Below are 21947 nucleotides of genomic sequence, written 5' to 3' on the forward strand. Positions count from 1 at the left end.
AGTACAAACTGTAAATTATTCGGACATTGGCTGATGTGTCATTTTATTTATAAAAATGTTGGCAGTTGCTTATCACTTGATTCTCAAGTAGATCAGAACGCGTATCCGTACTCAACAATAAAGAGGAGGCGCTGCTGTTCAATTGAGTCAATAGATAACGGCTAATAGTAAATAGAACTCCTTTACTGAAGCCCTCAAGCATTATTGTTATGTAAGTAGCGGATACTGTCGTCCGGTTACTTTTTGAAAGGATCCTATCCTTGAATCAGGAATATAACAAGTTATCACAGACCTCCATAGTCATCTTTCATTCTCTTATTCTATTAAAATCAACAGATAGGTCTTTACTACAATTGTTTATACAGAGCCATTTTTTCAGAAGCTAATTTACTACTGAAAAAATTAGCAATACTGAGAACATTTATTTTGAATATTATGCGGGTATACTTAGAAAAATCAAATATTGTATGGTAGTTGTTGCAATCAGGCACTGTGTTGAACGACAGATTGGAAATCTTATTCATGGTCGTCCGATCACAAATCGCCTTTCTTTAGCTCAATTCCACTGCCTTCGTCATATTTAATGTCAAAAAAGGGGTGCTTCAAAGCATCTTTTGCACTAATACGTTCGTATGGTTCATAACAAAGCATTTTAAAGATCAAATCTACAAATAATCTATCGCCGTCTGTTTCTGGGTTTATAATGTCTTCTATATAACGTACATCTTGTACATTTTGTATACTTTCTTGGGAAGTATCATGGTTCGGATAGTTCAATTTGCCAAGAAAAAAGAAATCTCTCGCCTGCTTATCACTATTTCAAATTGAAAGCATTTTCATCAATACACTGTAAAAGCGCTAAATACTGCTAAATACCTACAAAGTTCTCTGAACAAACTTTTTGGGTATATCACCTATTGCTCGGGCCATCATAGCTAGGTGTTCAAGATCATCATGTGTTTGGAATAAGGCTTCTCCTGTCATGAGTTCAAAAAAAATACAGCCTAACGACCATATATCGCATGGGAATGACCAGCCGTGTTTCAGAATAATTTCGGGCGCACGATAATGGCGGGTCGTCACTGTACTAGCATGATGTTCATTGTCAAAGATAGCACTACCAAAATCGATAAGGCAAATGTTTGTACTGCAAAGAACTTTCGAACGGTACTGGTCCTGACCGTATATCTATCAATATATCAACATAAATAAATCGTAAACTATAAAGTAAGTATACTGCAGAAGTATTAGAGCTGACTTACATAGCGACCATCCTTGCTTGTATGATCGACCAGTAAGATGTTTTCTGGTTTAAGGTCAGTATGTATTAGTGCAAGATCGTGAAGATCTATGACAATGAGAAGTTAGATTTCTAACAGTATATTAAAGAAGTAAAAGAAGTGAACACTAGTGAAGAACTTACGGGCTACACTAGTTAGTAATTGTTTTCCGAAAGACTGTATATGGTGCATAGGAAATGGGCGGTAATTATTTCCCTTCATGTAATCATAGAGGGAATCGCCAAGCAGGTCAAAAACCATACAAATATGATTCTTGAAATCAAAATGATTTTGTAAATGAATACAACCCCTAATTAAAAAGCGTTCTTTTAGCCCACAAATGAAATGACTAACTGGCAGATGAATAAATGAAAAGAAATGCCTACTTGTAATTATGAGGGTCGCTCTTCTTCAGCTTTTGCAATATGCGTATTTCTGTCAGACAAGCTTTTCTGAATTTTGGTATAGCACGGCCAATTTTAATAGCAACATATTCTCTTTTTTCTCGATCGTAGCATTCCACAACCCTTCCGAATGTTCCTTGCCCTATAAGTCGCATGATTTTATCTATCACGTTCAAAACTGAGTAAGAATGAATGGTTGTTACACCATATGATCTAAATAGCGTGTACTGATTCACTTACATCGAGGGGTGACAGATTCATTGGGTTTGATAACGAGATGACCATTTTCATCATCGCAAGGTTCAGTTGAGGATGCCTTTTGCTTTAACTTAGGCTGCCGTCTTTTAGATGTAGTAATTATAGTTTTGCTAGACTCTACAGCAAAAAAAAAAAAAGAAAAGAAAAAAAGATAATAGTCAGCAAAGCAGGCATGTATGAATTCACTACCTTCCAATAGAAACAATACTCACTTGTCTTGTTCGAACCACTGGCTGTTGATTTACCTTTTTCTTTCTTTAATTGTTGCCGTAGCTGTTGCCGATGATGTTTCTCAGCCATTTTCTGACTCTTTTTAACTGTAGCAATAATAGGATCAATCTTCTTTGCAGAACCTCCAGTTGCCTGGCAGATATTGGTAGCAATATTGGAACAATTGAGCTCATAGTCGAGCTCTGCTATTTTTCTCTTCGATCGTGTACATTTTGCAGGAGTTCCAGGCATCATTATATACGTTTTGTGGATGGAAGTATTATCTATTGCTGATTTTAACAGCTTGTTGCTTTCGCCACGAGACTGATGTAGGCAAACTATTTTTTTCAGTCTTTTATTCTTAAATACCGTCATATTATTATTGCTGGTGGTCGATGAGAAAACGGTTTTATTATTGGCGTCTCTAAAGTGAAAGCTTTTCCTTCTCAGTAATGGTGGTGAGGTGGATGGCGGAGGTGTAGGCGAGTCTTTCACGACGATAATCCCTTGCTGTTTCGATGAAGTAGTTGAAGTGCAAACATTTTGACGGAAGTATTTAGAGAACTCGTCGGTAGAAGCGGCAATATGTGAAGTATACGTATTAGCAGAATTGTTCAAAGCCGAGTAAGAGATGATAGCAGCATTAGGTTGAGAAGAGCCGAATGGACGATTGATAGTGCAAATATCAGGTACAGTAGTTTTATCAACGGCGATGGCAGGCAAAGGAGCAGCAGCAGAATAAGCAGGGCGAACTATCTGATTAGAATCCTTATTATCAACTGAGCACATTTCAGCAGTAGCAATAGCTGTTGATAACGGTATAGAAGTATTTGGCTTGGGAAGTATAGGAGAGGCAGTGCTAGGCGTGGCTTCACATTCAAGCTGTGGAGAATGCGTAGGAGTTTGACCGGACTTTTCTGCTGTCATTATCTACAAGATCAAAGAAAGGGGCAATGAGAGATGAGGCCCGCTTTGAACTGGTTTAAATGTCAAGATGTTAAAATCGTCTATGCCACAATACGTTATCTGAATATGAACGAGTTAAAAACTAAAAAAAAAAGAGAACCAAGAGTCTACAAAATACGGGGAGGAAAAATACAAAAATTGTGGAGAATATAAATTTCATGCTGGGGGATTTTTATTGATTCTTTTCGTTTCTTTTTTTTTTTTTTCAATTGAATTCTAAACGTGTTTTCAAATATATATCACAATATGAATTAAATATGGACCTGTATACAATTCATGAGATTGGCCCGTTATATAGCATAGTGCTTCAGATCAAAAAGTAATGCTCATTATTCGCGTTATTACTTTTCTGCTGCAACCCACAGTTGTTGAACTAATCTTACGCAAGTCTAAATTGCGAACAGCTATTCTGATTAGTAATGTTCTTCAAGATAAACAAGGTGCACAAGTGTTGATAAGAAACTTATACAACTTGAGGTAATATCGTTTAATCTGCATGCTGTGAGCTGTAATCGATGATGTTCGCTGGATTAGTCAACCGTTTGTGAATTACTTGAGCAAAGCAAGGCATAACCGAGGTTGTAAAATAACAACGAAGCGGTTTTAAAGGTGTTAAGCATGGTAGTGAGTTATATCCAATAAAAAAGGTACCCTGCTTAAAATGAATGCTTAAGTGTTTCGAACTAGAGCAATTGATTTTTTCGAGAGAAAAAGGGGTTTAATGACACTTGGTCCAGTTCACTATTGCACGGAATAAATCTAACTTGTCAATCCACTATTGATCGTTCAAATATTCTATTTGCATTTCTTTCTTCCATTAAGATTGGTAATCCAAGAAAGTTACATCATCATCTGATGTTAATGTAGAGCTTTAGAGAGAGGAAGACGCTGTAATATCCATTTCAATGTCAAAAATTATTTAGGAAACCTGTGACAAGGAACAGCGATTTATAATATAGATCTAAGTCTTATGTAACGGATAGATGTGAAGACAATCTTACTTCGTTATTGCCAAAATAGCGTATCATTTAATTTCCAGGCCTTCTCTTAACCATAAACGTATTTCTCGGTAAGCTGTTTGTTTCGACAGGATCGTATTTATTGCAATAGTTCACAGAAAGACCAAAGTATAGTTAGTAAGCAAATCTCGATTATCATTAACCGTACGCTCTGAGATAAGAAGCAAGAAGCATCGCTAAATCACAGCACTAGATGTAAAGCTACTGCTACTTTCTATTACACTGTATAACTCAGCTGTAATCTTTCATTTTCTACACGGCACTGACTTGTTCAAAGAGGAGCCGAAAACAATCGAAGCCCAATAGCAATTTAAGACAGCCTTCCTAACTGCAAACCGTAACAAGTGTGCAATAATCTGGAATGGAACAATGATGAAATTGACCTATATTTGAGCAAAAAAAAATCCTCGAAATCCATTTATTTTCTTTTTGCCGTCTTTATAGAACAAGATGCAGCCCGAAACGGTCTTGTAGTCTTTGAAGGTTTTTTTCTCTAGTGTATCTATTGTATATTGTTAGAAAGATCGAAACTTACCAGATCTTTCGTCTTTCTAACCATTTCGGCAGAAAATGTAAGATCAGGGTTCCTTGACACTTTGCGCTTGAAATTGGCCAGTGCGGGTCAATTGGTACTCTGAAGGCATTGTAGACTTAACGGCAAATTCTAGCATGAAAAGTCAACTTCAATTCAACGACAGAAAACAAAAAGGTATAATATTGCAACGTTAAATACAACGATTAAAAACTGATAACCATAAGATATGTTTAAGAATCCGCTTTGCTCATTGATCTCAATAATCAGTTGCTACACCTGTCACTCGTATTATGCTTCTCTAAAAGTGGACAATATTTCATTCAAAAACTAACACTCAAAATTCATCAACATTAAAATTGTTCAAGCGAGCCCTTATCCAATCTATTTGCTGATCAAATGAAGAGATGAAGATACAAGTTGTCCTATTCGACATATTGAAAAGCTGTAAATGAAGGACCAGGTTGATCTTGGTCAAGTAGATAAATACGTCTGGGGGTTCTTTCCCCTTGTTTATTCTTCTCGATTCAGCCCATTACTCTCAGCATTGCTTACATTACCCACATTATTAGTGGCAGCCCGATTGATATCAGCACTACCACTATTGTTCCAACTATTGTTGCTTTTTAAGGGAATAGTTGACCAACCATTAGTATCTATTGTTATCTGTGGTTTCTCGTATTTTTTAACTGATGAAAATTCGTCTGGTATCAATAATGGGCATTGCTCTAGCAATGCGAAAATTTCATCCACTCGTTCTGCTGTACATATAGAACTCGGGCTGGGAGGCAGGTATAGGATACGTGAGAAGCCTTCATTTCCATCCAACCTGGGTGGTCGATAGTTTCTGACGAACTTCCGTAAAATATGGAGACCTTCCCTACCCACAACGCCTGTAGGATGATTTTCTCGTATCACTATGCGATCTCCACATTCCTATGTTAATAGGCAGCAAAAAGTAGAAGCCGAGAAGAAGTTTTGTATCAGAGCGAAAGTGTATTTTAAAGCTGTCTACAGTACACCCCTTTTCCTTTAAAATACCTTTTGATCAGCTGTTAAAACAATACAATCAACAGGTATTTTATAGTGTCGAGCAAGCTCAATCCATGTTCTACGTTGATCTCGATCAAAGTTACACCGATCGATGATGACACTCTGCCGTTCGTCTAGAAATTTCTTCGCATACATTTCGCAAGCTTTTCTCGAACGCATATCATCTTGGTTTATACGTTGCCAACCCTTAAAAAAGACCGAAACAAGGAGGGACCATAACCATTTTGAGTATATTAATTGTTCAATTGGCTGGATGCACGTATTCGATTAAGCTTGATAAACTTACTTGCTTGCATTGCACAATCTTATGCGCAATAGTGCTCTTGCCAGAACCGGGCAAGCCAACTAACACTAACATACGATTAGACATCCTAGTGTTACTTCACGTAAGCGACCGAGGCAATAACACAGCTGTAATCGATATGGCAGCAAATGCTAAACTGGTTCAATCTTTGCTGTTTACAAAAAGTTAAAACAATTTTTAAAATAAAAGGAATGACGCAGGAAAAGGAAGTGGGCCGTTCATTTATCCGCTTTGCTTTACAAAAGTGGGCAGAATTAGCTGAACTGCATGAAAGTTCGATAACGATCACACTTGATTTTTTTAGAAATGTTTGTTCTTTAATACAAGAATCCTCCATTAGAGCTTAAAAGAACAATATATGAATTGAGTGGTTGTGCGTTCATATTCTTTGCTGCGAAGAAGTATCCGAGGAAAATACTCTGAACTACGCATACGGTTGACAATAATAAGTGTGCGTTACTTGTTCTACATGTGCGTATTTCTCAATGAAAGCCTACGCGGCATAGCATTAAAACACGATGTTTCAGTCTCCTTCACCAGACAAATTCTAGTTATATGAAAGGCAGTCGAAAATAAAAGGGTTAACCAGTTCATTTGCATTTCGAAACGCTAATAAGGAGCTGAACGTTCTGCTATTCCCTTTTCTATGAGTCGTAAATAGTGGTTTGTAAGTAGGTTTATTAAGTTATGTATGGCTGTGAGCTCAGCAGTGCCTTACAAATTATTAAGGTGAAAAGTGAGGAAGAGAAAGGAACACTGACAGAAGGTTCGAGTAGATTGCATATTCAGCTTTTACCGATGCTAAACTTCAGCCAATGTAAGAGATACGAAAACCTGCTTTGTTGTTGTTGTGTATAAAGGAATAATAGTACAAAAAGCTCTGCTTTAAATATCTTGATTGTTAGTGTTAGATTATTTACAGGTATAACTTTTGAGATTATGTATATTGTACGCTTCGCTGACAGTTAAAGAGGACTACAGCTATAAAAATACACACTTTAAATACAGGAATTAGTTCATAGGACAAGCTTCCGACAAATGCTCAAGACTTCCGCAATAACGACAATAACCCTATAACGCAGCAAAAGGCATTAGAATCAAGGAATAGTCCTAGGAGATCAAACTATTTGTATTGGTCTTTACCTTGCACTCAGCACTGGCATGGCCAACTTCTCCACAGTTACCGCAACGGATCACCGAATTCTTTTGCCATAACTTTCTGCCACTATGGTGTCGATTGTGATGGCTATGACCACTGTTGCTGTTGCTGCGATGATGATAAGCAGGATGACCTTCGTTATTTTGGTTGCCAGAAGTTGGGGTCGTTGACATCTCCACTCTATAGCCAGCAAATAAATCCTGACTTCCAAAACCTGCTGTTGTACTGTTATTGTTGCTGTTTCCGCCACCGCCAAAGAATCCGCTGGTGTTGCCGTTGTTATTCTTCAGCTGTTCTTCTAATTGCTTGACACGAGCTTCCAATGACAATACATAACGTCGAGTTTCTTCCATTTCCGTTTGCTTCTTACTTTCAAATAAGGCCAGCGTTTGAGCTTCACGTTCTCTCCCTAAAGCCATAATTTCTGAATAACGGTTCGTCATCATACTTAAATCATGTTGTAAGCTATACACAGATCTTAAAAGTGTAGCATTTTCTTGATGAAGCTTGCTTACGACAATACGCAGCATATCAGCATTCATTTCGTTAAAATTGGGAGGTAAAGGTTCCTGCAATTGAGTAGTGCTTGCTAAGAGGGAGCTACTCAAAGTAGGATTCAAAGATAACAAATTATTACTGGAAGAGAGCTGTTGTTGCTGTTGTTGTAATGCTGGTATGGCTGACGGTGTTTGCTGAACTAATAGTGAAGATGATGCGAAACTGGGTGCCATAGTAGACGTTGGTAGCATGGTAGAAGATGATGTCATGGGTGTTGGGGTTGTAGATTGCTGGTGCATTTGCTGAGCTACTTGTGAGCCAGGTGATACTACATCCGCTTGTATAGTATTAAGATTGCTATTTAGAGCAGTGATACCAGGTGGAGGAGTGGCGACGGTGGTAGCAGAGATAGATCGTTGATTATGATGGGAAGCGAAAGTTGCTGGTATACGCTGAAGAGATTCCGCCTTACTCGTTAAAGATTCAGAGCTTGGTTTTGATGTTTCTTTAACTGCTTCTGTGTTGGTACGCGAGTTAAATGTTGAAATGGGAGCCTGCTGTTCGATAGATTGCTGTCCCTTATTCTTACTAGGCTCCTCCTCCCAGGGCAGTTTGCCTGTGCCCCAGCTTACTGCAGTGATAGGCGTAGTATCCTTAGGTCTTAAAGATTTATTCGACCTACCCCATCCGTCAGTAAGCACAGCTGAGCTTTTTAATGGAGTTCCCCAACCACCAAGTGCATTATCAGCACGCTTAGTATCCTCCTTTATAGAGCCCCAGCCATCTGTCAGTGAAGATGACAGTGTTGTCGTGCCATTCGTACTTGTATTAGCACTCCATCCTCCAGCAATACCATCTGTTGCACTGTCAGCTGAACAGTTATTGCTATCACTTGTACTTCTGCGCCAGCTATTGTCATTTTCATCATTCTTCTTCAATCTCCAATGATCATCCGAATCAGCCCCAGACTTTTTCTTAGGGAATGTGCTACTTCCTTTAGCAGTGACAGCGTCCGAGCTATTGTTAGCAGGTTTACTATCTAAGGGAATACCCCAGGTATTATTATTACTAGTGGCAGTGGTTGTTAATGACGTTGTTGGGAGAGAGGAACAGCTACCATCGGCATTTGTCTCTGCATTCCACCCTTCTTTTTTATGAGTATCGGGCGCAGTAGCAGAGGAGGACCAACCATCATTTTTTCCTTTCTTGCTAGTTGCACCCCAGCCATGGCCATCATTAACATCTTTCGTATGAGCCGTAACATCAACACCAGTATTTAAACGATCAGTTACATTTTCTAATTTCTCTTCGTCATTAGAGGCAGTCCAACCGTTACCGACGTGCGCAGATTGCCTACCGCCGCTAGTCTGCTTATCAGCATTATGATTACCAATGTTATTATCCTTGGATTTCGTAGCCACTGGAGTAGAAGAACCCCAACCATCAGAGTCAGAGAGTCTTTTCTTCGTCGTGGTACTGCAAATATCAGTATTCGTATTTTCGTCTGAATTCGATGATTTACGGCTGACATTATCATCAACTTTACTGCCTGCCTTTTTGCTCTTAACAGTAGACCATCCATCATCAACATTTTTACTATCTGTGGCAACGATGGATTCATTATTGTCTATAGCTGAAGAATTATCACTTTTGGGAATGGTGACGATCGACTTTTTCTTTGAGACAACGGTAGCCCATCCTTCATTATTGTCCTCAGGCACTACTGCTTTATTTTGTTGTACAACATCAGCTCTCAATGATTCGAAATCAACAACACCAGTATCATTAGGGAACTCATCCCTCTTTACTGTTGGATCCGAAGCGGTAGTAACAAGTTTATCCATTGGCAAATTGCTGTTGATAGTCTCCCAATCTGGAACATCATCACCATTTTCTGATGTCACTTCTGGCTTTTGCTTCTTATCGACGATGATGGTTTTCTTCTCTTTGACAGGCTTGACCGGAGCCTCCTTATTCTTAACAGAACTGGTAGGAGTGGTAGAAGTGCTGGTTGTATCAGCACTATCAGTAGCTTTTTTGGAAGTCTTTGATGGTTTATCTTTGCTACTTTCCGTTGCGACAGCTTTTTTTGGTTGTTCAGCGTCAATCTTCTTTATAAGTTTAGGACTGGCGTTATTATTTGCATTCACTAGAGTGTCGATAGTAGTGGTAGTGACAGATGTTTGGACCTAAAAAGAGTCAATGGTAAGTATAGAAATATTAGTGAGGAAGGTTATCATTTCTTTCTAACAGTTACCGGTTCCGAATCATCTTTTAATGCAGTAGCCTTCTTATTCTTAGTAGTGATAGTAGCGGCGGGTTTGGAAGGGTTGGATTTGACCTCTTCCTTCTCAGGCTCAGCATTTGATCCAGAAGCCCTTCCTTTTTTTGTGGCGGTGTTTGTCGTCGACACAGGCGAAGAAGGCGTCTCTATAGGTGTGCTTACTCCACTAGAGGTTGAGGCGGCGGTTCCTTTTTTCTTCTTTGACTTTTTCTTACTACTACTGGTACCCTGGGTACTATTATCACCTTCCGTGGGCAATGCTCCCATCGATTTTAACAACGAGTTTTGGCGCTTCAAGGCTAAATTATCTCCTTGAATACGCATTCCTTCCTTTAAAAATAATTTACCCAATATACCAGCTAGTTCCCGACGACCCGTCTGTACACCTTCTTCAAAATCATGGAGTAGAGCACAACGTTGTTGCATTAAATTTTGATGTGATTCCATAAATCGCTTTACTTCCTTTTCAATAGTGACGGCTTCCATAACTTCACCCTCTTGCATTAAGGGCTCTAAACACACCAGAGAAAACTTACAAAACAAAGATTCAGGGAAAATATACTCGGTGACTTCGTAACGGAAAGTCTGACGAATGGTATAGTAGCCGCTTTCCAACTTTTTGATCTTCTTTTTGAAATCTTTGTTATTCAGTCTGTCTACCCGACTACTCAGAGTGGGTCGAGACGATTCGCGATAAAGTTTGACAAGACCATCGATCTCTTGGAGATAAGCATCGACTTTGGATTTGATGTTGTTGAGCACACGCTGAGAGGCGGCTTCAACTTCCTTTGTAGATTCCATTTGCTTTAATGAATCGAAATCCAGAGACTTTAAAGATTCTTTAATTTTGTTGTTGCTATTGCTGTTGGGATCGCTGCTACTGTTGATGTTGTTAATCACACCTTGAGACATACGCTCACCCATTTCATAAATGGTGGGCACAATCAGCTTCCATAAATCGGTTGTTAATTCCAATACTTTTTTCAAATGGTCCTGTACAAATTCATCCAAAAACTGTTTCACTAGAGTCTTTAGGTGATCAAAATGATTGTCAAATAGAGTGTCTATTTTGTCAAGCTCCTCAGCAGTCGATTTCTTTTTTTTAAAATTGGGCAGTTCCTTAGCAAACACATCGACAAACGAAATATACTTCTGGCTTTCATAGTATCGATCGACTTCGGCTTGGCAGCCCTGGCCCATGAGTCGATTTCGACGACTTTCTATTTCATCCAATTTTTTCAAGAAGTTTATGAGCGGTTGCCAAGTATTGTCTAGCGCTAGGTTCAGTTCAGAAAGGGCTTGCTTTACAGCTATAGCTTCATGTTCATTGCAAATGGCGCGGTCGACTTCAAGATCAGAAGGTGTCTTCGATTCAGGTTTAGTGTGATGACAAGTGGGCGTAGTGTGAGATAACAAAATATCACCTGTCAAATTTTTGAGTAAATGGAAGCAATCCGATGGCAAACAGATAGACTGACGTTCGATAATGAGAGGGTCTAAGATTTGAGAAGGGTCTTTGGGGTCATCGACTAAAGGAATGTGATCCGGGTATGGATTGAATTCAACAGGTTCAAACAAATTGGGTAAGCCTGAAAAAGCACTGGGTAAAGACATCCACATATAACTATCCATAATGATCTGCTTAATCAAACTTTCGCTGTCTTTTTCTAAATTGTTACTATTGCCTTCATATTTATCTAACAATGCCTCAAAACGTTTGGCCATAACAGTCGAACGATCCTTCTTTACTATTACAGTGTTTTCATCGTCTGAATAATCGTCATCATCATCGTGATGCCTTTCGCGGTACAGGTTGATCTGAAATCGGCCTGCTGACAGCGTGACGACGTTTGATTCGGGTACTTCTTCTTGTGTTTTGGCATTCCAAACGAAGTGCTTTTTATGGATATACTGGGCCCATTCACGACAGTATAAGCTGCGTGTTTCAGGGTCACAGGCCCTAAAACGAGCCAATTCTTTAGATATAGTACTTTGTTCTACTCTTAACACTTCAATGGGCATGACCATAGTCCTAATTTAAAATGACCCTCCTTTCTCTGTTTAAAGAACAGTGTATTGAATAGAGAGGAAATAATAAAAAAAAAACAAACCAAAAAGCCAAACGTTGACAAAAAATTTATGGGGGTGACAGAAAATTTTTCCGAGAAAGAAAAGAAACGCATTAATTTGGCTTTTTGTCTTCTCTGTGTATGTATTGATATTTATCTTTTCAATTTGAATGGAAGCGAAAAGGAAATTAAGCCATTCAGAGTCTTTCTTGAATAATATCGATGACTATCAACCATTTGAGGAGAGTGAAGATGAGGACGAGTGGGAACGCGAAGCTTCTGCAAAGTAATTAGGTAGTTTTTGCCTTCATCATGATTTCGAACCTCTTGCTAAACCCAACGCAAAAATAGTCAAAAATCCAAGAAACCAGCGCCTCCCAATCCTTACGCGGTACAAGCAAACACCTTAGAGAATCAATATGATTACTTAACGTAAGCCAGACAAGAAAAAATTAGGCGAAAAAGTAATATAATGAAGCAGAGATTTTCGCTAAGCTTACGTCGAACTTGTAGTCAGCTGGAGGAGCAAATGAGTCAGCGTTTAGAAAAGCTACAGTCAGAGTTGGAGAAAATAGAAAAAGAAGAGGAGATACAAACGGATTTGACAGAGAGAAAACGACAACAAGTAAAGTTGCTTGGATGGCCAGTGGAAGGATTAAGCGTGTACTAATAACGAATTTGCTGTCATTATAGTACCGCTTATCTGCTGAAGAAACATTTGAGTTAGTGGAAAAGTTATTATCCACCATCGATGCAACAGTCTCAGCCAACAGTTCAAACAATGAGCTATATGATTCTAGCAATTTGAACTGGTCAGAATACTTTGAGCTAGATGCAAGACTATCTATGCTGATACAGCAAGTATTGAATCGGTGGAAATACATAGCATCCAACTTACCTTCATCGGCAACGACGTTAGAACAACTGCTTCTGAAAGAGTCTGATTATAAAAAAGGCTTTGTAAAGTCAGAATTTGACTTACTCGACCTAACCGCTCAAATTAACGGTTTAGAAGCCAAAATCCAGTCTCTCACACGGGATCACAACAAGCTCAATGCTCTACCTCAGATTATACCCATCTTGACATCTGAAATGGAGACTTATTTGGAAAATATGAAAGTCACCAGTTTGAAACTACAGAATTTAGAAACAGAGACGATACGTCCAACCATTCATAAACTAACCGATCTAAGCATCGCAGCACCCATCAAGAGGAAGTACTATGAGAGTGAATTACGGCTCATGTATGACTTAATAGACTCTTTGGATCAAATATACAAAGTCTCATTGAAACAGCGATCCATTCAACAGATTATCTTTTACTTGAACGAAAGGGCGCAATCGACAACACATAGCACAATCCATAATTTGCAAAATTGCTTGCAGGAACTTCGAAAAGAAACAGACCTCATAGCAGGCTTAAAAGATGGAGCAATAAAGCGGCAAGCAAGCAACGACAATCCAACGGCATTGCTATTGCTGACACAAAAGCTGGAAGTGATACTGGCAGATGTGCTCTACAAAAAAAGTGATGCAGATGCACCGTTATCCATGGTTGAAAAAATTGATTCAGTTGTCGAACATAAAGCACAGCTCGAAAAAGGATGGGAGGATGAGTTGCAAAATGCTTTGGATATATCGACTGAACTGTAAGCAAAAAATGAAACTTTATGGGTATAGAAAAGTTATTCTTTCTCTGGCTTCTTATCGTTATCTTTTTAATCAGGGAAGGGTTGGCGATACGATTTAAAGAATCGATACAAGTGCCCAATAATGAGCTTACGCTAAACAACAATGCAACGTCAGCGTATAGCAATCTGTATTCAGAATTTGAATCAAAAACTAAGCGGTTAAACTCTACTATAACCAATTTACAACAGGTAAAACATAAGCGCACCTGAAGGGTTTACGGTACAATTTTTAAATGTTGATTTTTTTCTTAAAAAATGTCTTTAGAAAACATATAATACCGATGTGGTCTTTGAGGATGAGAAAAAGCTATTCACAGCATTCTATACAGACCCAATTGCTTTCGAAAACATGCATGCTAACATCAGCAAGAAGAATAGACATAGGACGAATGAGCGAGTTTGATGGTTCATAACGAGAAGGGAAGAATATAATAATAAATGATATGCTGAATTAAAATTTGTCTATGTATGCATGATTGTATATACAAAGTTTAAATATGGTATGCAATTTGTTTTTAGTTTATGAACGTATATAATCCAACTATTGCTTGTTGGCATAAAGGGCAGCATTACGGCCGGCGGTGATACCATAAACGACACATTCCAAAAGTGAGTTACCAGCCAAACGATTATGACCATGAACACCGCCAGTAACCTCACCGGCGCCATAGAGACCGGCAATAGGTGTTTTTTCATCCTCTTCCAAGATAGCAGCATCGATATTTATATGCAAGCCTCCCATAGTGTAATGGGCAACAGGTGTAATCAAACTAACCCAATAGGTGGTAGGATTACTGATGGGACTAGGGAAGAAGGTCTTTCCGAACCTGTCCGTTTTTTGTCCTTCACGAACATATTCATCATACTCCTTGAATTCTTTTTCTAAATCTTTTTTTTCCACATCCAGTAACCTGGCCAAATTATCCAGTCCTTCGGCTTGTTGAATGAGACCTTTTGAGACGTAAAAGCCCAAAGTACTCTTACCGAAATTTTCAACGGCTTCCTCGGTTAAAATCAAGTAAGCAGCAGTATACTTTTCTGGTATTGCTTTAGCCATCATACCATTCACATGATTATGAACAGTGTGTGTCTGTTGATAAATGGCGGCAGTGACGCGGTCACGTGTAGTTAATTCATCAGCAAAACGCTTACCATCACCGTTTAACAAAACGCCGCCGTAAGCACGAAGAGCCTCGGGAGCCAAGAACTTTGTAGGAGTAGTAGGATTATTAGGATCAACGAAACCAGTAGGATGAACTTGAATTTGATCCTGTACAGATTCAAACGGAAAGTCCGTTAGATTTTTTCTCTCCTTCTATTTGTATCAGATAGTCTCTGCTAAACGATCCGTAATTAAACTTACCATATCCCTCATTCCAGCTCCGACTGCCAAACCAAGACGAACACCATCACCATTAGCCCATGGACCGTTCGTAGTAGGAATATTCAGCAACTGAGGAGCAAACTCACTCAAAAGAGTATGTCTACCATCTGGCAAATCTGTACCTGTTTGACCTGCAAAACCACCGCTAGTTAAAATGACAGCTTTAGCGTCAATCGTTTGTCGAGACTCTGTATCTGTCTCAGGGTCCTTCTTCAAAACTTCAATGCCCTTGATTTGATTGGTTTCTTTATCCTTCAATAAGTTTAAGACACGCGTGTTTGTCATTATTTCTACATCGGAGAAAGACAAGAAACGCTTCTTCAAGGTATCAATAAGCTTGAAGCCAACAGAAACTGGGCGACCATTTTGAGCAGGACATCGATGCGTGCGGCCGACAGTATGGCCGCCACAGCGAGAAACAAGGGATAAATCAAGCGTAGGTTTTCCAGGTTCAAATTCACTTTCTTTGATAAGCCAGTCGAGGGCAGAACGACTGTCATCAACAAGCTTAGTGACGAGATCTTTACGACTCAGTCCTCCACCAGATTTCAGAGTATCTTTAATGAATGTTTCCCGAGAATCGTTGTTGAGAGGTTCAATAGCGTTGATACCTGAGGAAGCCTTCAGAGAGTTACCACTATTTCATAAAGAATTGATATGAGTATACAATATGATATTTGGCAAAGAACTGCTACTCTGTACTGTTCATGCTGAATACAAACCCAACATTCTTTTCTTTTTCAATTAAGATAACTTTTGCAGCACCTTGGTTATGTGCTTCGACAGCAGCTGTGAGGCCAGCTAAACCGCCGCCGACAACAATTACAGTGTTTTGTTGGGACATTGTCTGCTTCTTTATGACAGGAGTAGAGAAAAATCTATAGGCAAGGTATATGATGAGAAATAAAGACAGAAATCGATATAATGTTCTCATTTTTTAAAAAGAAAAAAGAAAAAAAAAAGCGAAAACTTAGGCCCCTTTTCCGAATCAAAAAAAATAAAAAAAATGAGACATTTCGAGTTATGGCATGATTATTTTACCTCAAGCTCGCATTAATGCGTAAATTTTTGTTATATTTCAAAGGTGTAACGAAAAAAGGTGTAGCCAAAGAATGTGGCGTTTGTTTGGCTATCCTAGTGATTGCAGTGGTCAAAGGCGTTCTGCAAATGCAACGAGGTACGATTCTTAAGGAAAACATTCCCTTGTCTTTGCGCAACTTTAAACAGAAGTTTTATAAAAAAAAAAAAAAAGAGACAAATTGCTACGTGGAAGCGTTTTTAACTTCAAATCCGTTTTCTAAATTCAAGCCACACTTTCAGAAAGCACACAGTAGCACTGTATGTTAACCTGTTTACCACTTATTCAGTGATTTTTCGCCATAATAAAAGTTACATGCATATACACAAGCATGGCAAAACGTGAGATGAGAACAGTTGTGAGTAACTAAAGGGGAGTTGCTTTTGAGTACGAATTCAGATTGTTGAACCATTCCTCTTAGAGTTTAATGTCAGCGCATCAGTACAATTATTTTGATGGCGGAAGTCAAGTAAAAATAATTCGCGTCTTATTGAAAGAAATAGAAAATCAGCCAAATACTAGTTAAAGTGAAAATGATAGTATAATCACCCAAAAGAAAAAAACAAAAACCTATTCAACGCAGCAGCGTTACGACTGAATAAGGCTGAACATTTTTCAATCTATGTATTTTACTCTCATAAATAAAAGGTTTTAAAGATACTCTATATACTGTATGTGCAAAGTGGAACCGTTGACAGGTTTGAAACTAAGAACATGTACCGTAGTCCTTATTAGGGCTCTCGGCCCACATAATTGCTGGATCTAATCCTTTTGTCCATTGTTTTTTCAATAATTCTAGAATATAATCCTTTTCTGCCCAACGTTTCCTCAACCAATCGCTCAATTGTTGTTCGTCCTTCGGCAGGTCCTCTATCGCATATCTTCGACAATGAACGTGAAACCGATACTCTGGCCATAGAGATCGAACATGAACACGCACCATCGTAGGTGCTTGATGAAAGTGCGTTGAATGAATCTGATGCTGATAAGCGATGGTAAGATCATATACATATTTAATGTGAGAGATGCGCAAAGTATTCACGCAACTGATGAAGCCTCTTGTCCGCGGCAAAAGGACATTACGCATCACAGTATAGCCGCGCTCTTTAGAAAATTGTTGTGCCTCTGTAAGTTTCTGCGGAGTGATTCGAGATCCTTCAACATAATTGATAATCCACGCTGGAGTTTCTAATCGTTTGATGGTATCAAAGGTTGCTTGTATTTTCTTCTGATCCTGTGTCCAATTACGGCGCACAAATGGGAAACCTGCAAGCTACATTACCAAGATTATTAAATATGAACTGTTAAGTATCCCCCTTCTAGTACAGGAACTATAAGTATATATGTGTGTGCTTGTCAATTGCTGCTTGCTACTTTACCCACATTCCCCACCCAAAAAATGGAAGCTGCACAAAGGTAAGCATGATATACATTTAGTTTGTCATTTTTTTGCCATTTTCACTTGTCTTTTCGTCCAAAAAAACCACAAACGAACTAAAAACTTACATATTTGATGGAATCTTTTACAAAATACTACGTTACAGAAAAGTCAATCAATAAGCTTTTTAGAAAAATGAATGTGTAAATAACGAGTTTAGTTTAGACTTACTTTACAATTTTGCAACATGCCCTTTCTGTTCGCTACTGCATGAATCAAGTAAATATCGGTCCATGATTGATGGTTACTAATTACCAGAGCATTTTCTTCCATAGGTAGCTTATCTCCAGAGAATGTTATATGCGCTTGTTTGCGTCTCTAAATTGTTCACAAAGTGCATTCTCTGCATTAAAATTTATCCAGTTGGATGTGTAATATGAATTTGATGTGTTATACCTCGAATATATACTGCATCACTTTCCAGACTGTTCCAATCAATTTTGAGTTTATTTTGACCAGCAGTTTTTCAGAGAAGGGTCGTATTAAAAACGACACGATCTGAATCACTTGACATGTTCCGGCTAAACTGAATGTCAAGCAATGTCAAGTATATTAAACTTTTTTTTTGCCTCGTGTTTCTTTCTGTTTCTTTCTGCTCATTGCAGTTCAACTCCAAAAAACTGAAGTTCAACCTTACCCGAATAGAGAAACACCGTAGAATACGGCATTGACTGCATCTGATATTGTTCTAATTATGGCTGTCATGCTATAATTTATAACTTCTATATGAGAGTGATAAAACGTCAATCAAAAAAAAAAAAAAAAAAAAAAAAAAAAAACAAACCAAAAGCATCAAAACTTTCCTTTTTTTTTTTTTCTTAAGTCATTTTGATTTTGATACCAGGGGGAACCAATGAAAGTGTAAACTTGCAGTACACAGGAAGGCGGGAATTTCTGTGTTTAAGCAAGACAGCAGCGGCTTTCAGGTATGCATTAAACGAATTTAGAAAGTAAAAGGGATTTTATTAAAGTCTATTATAAGTAAGTAATTAGAATAAAAAGTTACAACTGAACGAAACATACTTAAATAAATTAAAGAAAGAGAGTTAAATTTAACGGTATGCCTTTTCATTGTAACTGTCAAGAGCAGTGGCTTCGTTAAAACTATGGCCACTGATAGTGTCTACAATATGGTCTTGCGAAGAGATGGCTTTCTCGTGCAAGTGTTCTCCTTGTACGGACACTTCTCGAGGTATTGTATGGCGGTCAAAATCGTCATCCTCAAATTCGTATTCATCTTCATACCAGTCAAAAGACTTGCCCTTAGATCTTGCAACAAGATAACGGATCCACTTGGGTAAGAAAGGACGACTTAAAGCAGACGTCCACCAGTCTTCGCGGTCTGAATAATCAGGACGGATGCGACCTCCGGATAGCTTATCCATTAAAAAGATAAAGCCATTGATGACAACGTAGCTCATAATACCGGCGATGACGCCGTACGCAATAGAGTAAGTGAAAGGCATCACAGTTAATGTCAAGAAAGCAGGGATTGCATCGCCAGGATAATCCCAATTAATACTGCGTACACCGGAAAGCATCATAGAACCAACAACGACAAGAGCTGGACCAGTTGACCAAGGAGGGAAACTAGCGAAAATAGGCGAGAAGAAAATACTGACAAAGAAACCGAAAGCAGTAGCAATAGCGGTAATACCAGTACGTCCACCTTCTGCAATACCTGCACCCGATTCTACAAAAGCAGTACATGGTGAGCTGCCAAAGCAAGCACCAATGGAGATAGCCGCAGCATCCGTGATGAAAGCGTAGGTGGAGTGCTCAAAATCGCCAGCCTTGTCAGTGAAACCACCATAGTTAGCCATGGAATACATTGTGCCAGTAGTATCCATGATATCAACATAGAGGAAAGTAATCAAAGCAATCCAAATATCCTTTCCTGAGAGATCAAAGTTGAATTTGCCAAGTACACGGTCCATACCATGCAGGGAAACGACGTTCTTGAAATAATCAAACATCATATCACCTTGCGTCGTGTAAGGGAAATAAGTAACGGCATTGTTACGAGGCCATGAAGTAATAGCAATGAAAACAATAGCAAGTAAAATAGCACCACGAACGCGGTAGAGTAACAAAATAGCCATGATCACTAGGCCCAAGATGCCCATGTAGGTTGTGCCGTTCTCCATGTGTCCCCATTGGCACACGCCATTCGCATTTTTGGCCGAGGCAGGACAACCACCTAAAGCTACCAATGTGGCCCCATCAGCGCTTACCAGTCCAATACCAGCAGATGCTTGAAGTCCAATAAAACAAAGATAAAGGCCAATGCCACAGCCCATAGCAATCTTGATACTCATAGGAATGATACGTGCCAACCATTGACGAATACCAAAGACAGATAAAACCAAAAAGATCAAACCTTCAATAAAGACGGCTGCCAAGGCGGTCTCATAGGTGATCTTTCCTGAGCCATGATAGCCAACAACGGTGTAGGTAAAATAAGCATTGAGGCCCATACCAGGTGCCATACCAATGGGCAGATTGGCAAAAACCCCAATCATACAACTGGCAATCATAGCAATAATAGTTGTAGACATAATCATGTCTAATTTTACTTGGTAGACGCAGGCCATGTAGTCGTCGTTGAGATCACACGTTGGATCTGCTTCGGTGGGTACGCATACGCAGGGCCCGCCACTGTCACTAATGATGGAAGCATTGACCGAAATAATGTAGGCCTGTTGATACACATTAGCTTAGTACATCATTTTGTAATTGTCATTTTCTGCCAAATTGAAAAAGGATAAAAATGGCAGACTTCTGTTAAAGCAAATAGTTTACCATGGCGAAAAAAGTAGTTAACCCGGCACGGAGTTCAGTCAAGAACTTTGTTCCTCTTCTTTCACGTCTAGCGCCTGAACCTTCCAACTGGAAAAATTTACCTACTCGACTCCGAGCAACAAAGTCATTTATTTTGTCGACCAAAGTCATAATGGTTGATGATATTTCCTCTTTGCTGGCTTTCGCAACTAAGGACGAAGAGAGTTAAGTGGGTTTTACAAAGTAATATGAGAAAGAGGAAGAATTGAATTAGAAAAAGGAAAGAGAAACCTTGAAATTAAAAATGTGCTCGTCAAAATATAGAAAATTGTAATAAATGTTGGAAAATCAGTGGTTTTTGTTTGTTATAGAATAATTACCTTTTGCAAGCCATATTTCTGGTCCCATCTGGTGAGTTCAAACAAGGAATCAGAATGTTACAGTTACATTTCTGCTTCAAGTATCAAATCAGCACACAAGGATGGAATTTACCTTTTCTTGCTTTTGACTCCGATAAAATTTGCGCGAGGTTCAGAGAAGGTTAGAACGAGGTATCAGTGCTCTGTTTGCCTATGTTTGGAAAGTTGTACGACGCTTAAATTCTGATACGGGTGCGTCCGTTCGCGATTGTTGTGGTATTTCGATCTATTGAAAGGTGTAACAGTTTATTGCTCGTTGCTGTTGATCTTTTTATCAGGATTAATCAAAATTGTATGCAATCGCCAGCAATAACGGTTAATGTACGCTAGACGCAAGCTTTCCATAGGAGAGCAGTATATAGCTTCAATGGGAGCAAGTGCTACCACAACTTACTGGAGAATTATCTATCGATCGCGAGATTAAGTGTTACTGGCCCACATGGTATTCTTCGACCCGTCAACTGTCATCGAAGCGTTTGACACTTTCTCCAAAGAAGAAAATGAATTTCTCACATGACCATCTTATCTGTATAGGCTTTATTTAATAGTAGAAATACCCAGTAACTTACATCTTATTTCTAAACATATATGGTTTCAACAGCACCCCAATGTATACAATGATATATATTCTCATTCCTTGGTATAATTCAGCCATTTCGGTGCTTCACATAAACCTTAGCAACATTGTTGAGAATGATCTCACAATCAAAAGTAATCTGAATTTTTTACACATTGTATGGCTAGCCTATTTGAGATAAACTCACTTTCCTGATACCCCATGCTTGAAAAAAGTCCTCAATAAAACTCAAAAGACTACAATTTTAACACTTAGAAGTGGACTGTTTTGGTTGATGTTGTAAAAATTTTAAAAAGAAAAACTTGTCTTACCAAAAAGTGAGGAGGTTTGACTGAAAATATCATAAACTTACTTAGTAGAAGTCCGCGTCAGCCACTTGCTTGAGGCATATTATGCAAGATAGTAGTGTATACAGTACCTTTTCTTTGCCGTCAATTATGGCGATAAACGACGGATTCCACAATATTCGTATAAAGAAGGCCGCCGACGAAGGTTATAATTTTTAGACTAGGAAAGTAGACCAAATAAACTTTCGAACAATCG

At 38.8% G+C, this 21947-nt stretch overlaps 7 protein-coding genes across 7 annotated transcripts; 1 reads left to right on the plus strand and 6 right to left on the minus strand.

Annotated features, from left to right (window-relative positions):
- Nucleotides 1-534: 534 nt before the first annotated feature.
- Nucleotides 535-3079, minus strand: BDF20DRAFT_912747 (kinase-like domain-containing protein; the record flags this gene model as incomplete). Its single annotated transcript, XM_053083987.1, has 7 exons — nt 535-814; nt 881-1188; nt 1263-1348; nt 1424-1590; nt 1667-1826; nt 1925-2059; nt 2155-3079. The coding sequence occupies 7 exons, from the start codon at nt 3077-3079 to the stop codon at nt 535-537; spliced, it is 2061 nt and encodes a 686-aa protein (XP_052936068.1).
- A 2301-nt stretch (nt 3080-5380) lies between these two features.
- BDF20DRAFT_809061 (uncharacterized protein) lies at nt 5381-5857 on the minus strand (the record flags this gene model as incomplete). The annotated part of the gene is made up of 2 exons (XM_053076579.1): nt 5381-5605; nt 5711-5857. Coding segments are annotated over 2 exons (372 nt in total), but the record flags the coding sequence as incomplete, so codon positions are not given.
- Nucleotides 5858-7037: 1180 nt separating this feature from the next.
- Nucleotides 7038-11995, minus strand: BDF20DRAFT_912749 (uncharacterized protein; the record flags this gene model as incomplete). Its single annotated transcript, XM_053083988.1, has 3 exons — nt 7038-7097; nt 7170-9872; nt 9941-11995. 3 exons carry the CDS (start codon nt 11993-11995, stop codon nt 7038-7040), a joined length of 4818 nt encoding a protein of 1605 aa, XP_052936070.1.
- Nucleotides 11996-12794: 799 nt separating this feature from the next.
- On the plus strand, nt 12795-13978 carry BDF20DRAFT_480806 (uncharacterized protein). Its single transcript, XM_053075553.1, has one exon. It carries the CDS (start codon nt 12883-12885, stop codon nt 13687-13689), a length of 807 nt encoding a protein of 268 aa, XP_052936071.1. The 5' UTR covers nt 12795-12882; the 3' UTR covers nt 13690-13978.
- A 290-nt stretch (nt 13979-14268) lies between these two features.
- BDF20DRAFT_905928 (FAD binding domain-containing protein) lies at nt 14269-15955 on the minus strand (the record flags this gene model as incomplete). The annotated part of the gene is made up of 3 exons (XM_053083218.1): nt 14269-14997; nt 15091-15748; nt 15834-15955. 3 exons carry the CDS (start codon nt 15953-15955, stop codon nt 14269-14271), a joined length of 1509 nt encoding a protein of 502 aa, XP_052936072.1.
- An 825-nt stretch (nt 15956-16780) lies between these two features.
- Nucleotides 16781-18375, minus strand: BDF20DRAFT_867780 (acyltransferase-domain-containing protein). The gene is made up of 5 exons (XM_053080914.1): nt 18024-18375; nt 17799-17945; nt 17696-17722; nt 17569-17595; nt 16781-17462 (listed from the first exon to the last, which is right to left on the minus strand). Exons 1-5 carry the CDS (start codon nt 18039-18041, stop codon nt 16896-16898), a joined length of 786 nt encoding a protein of 261 aa, XP_052936073.1. The 5' UTR covers nt 18042-18375; the 3' UTR covers nt 16781-16895.
- Nucleotides 18376-18679: 304 nt separating this feature from the next.
- On the minus strand, nt 18680-20579 carry BDF20DRAFT_819135 (permease family-domain-containing protein; the record flags this gene model as incomplete). The annotated part of the gene is made up of 2 exons (XM_053077434.1): nt 18680-20326; nt 20430-20579. The coding sequence occupies 2 exons, from the start codon at nt 20577-20579 to the stop codon at nt 18680-18682; spliced, it is 1797 nt and encodes a 598-aa protein (XP_052936074.1).
- Nucleotides 20580-21947: the final 1368 nt, after the last annotated feature.

This window comes from Mycotypha africana, assembly GCF_025528875.1.
Source record: "Mycotypha africana strain NRRL 2978 chromosome Unknown BDF20scaffold_5, whole genome shotgun sequence".
NCBI lineage: Eukaryota > Fungi > Mucoromycota > Mucoromycetes > Mucorales > Mycotyphaceae > Mycotypha > Mycotypha africana.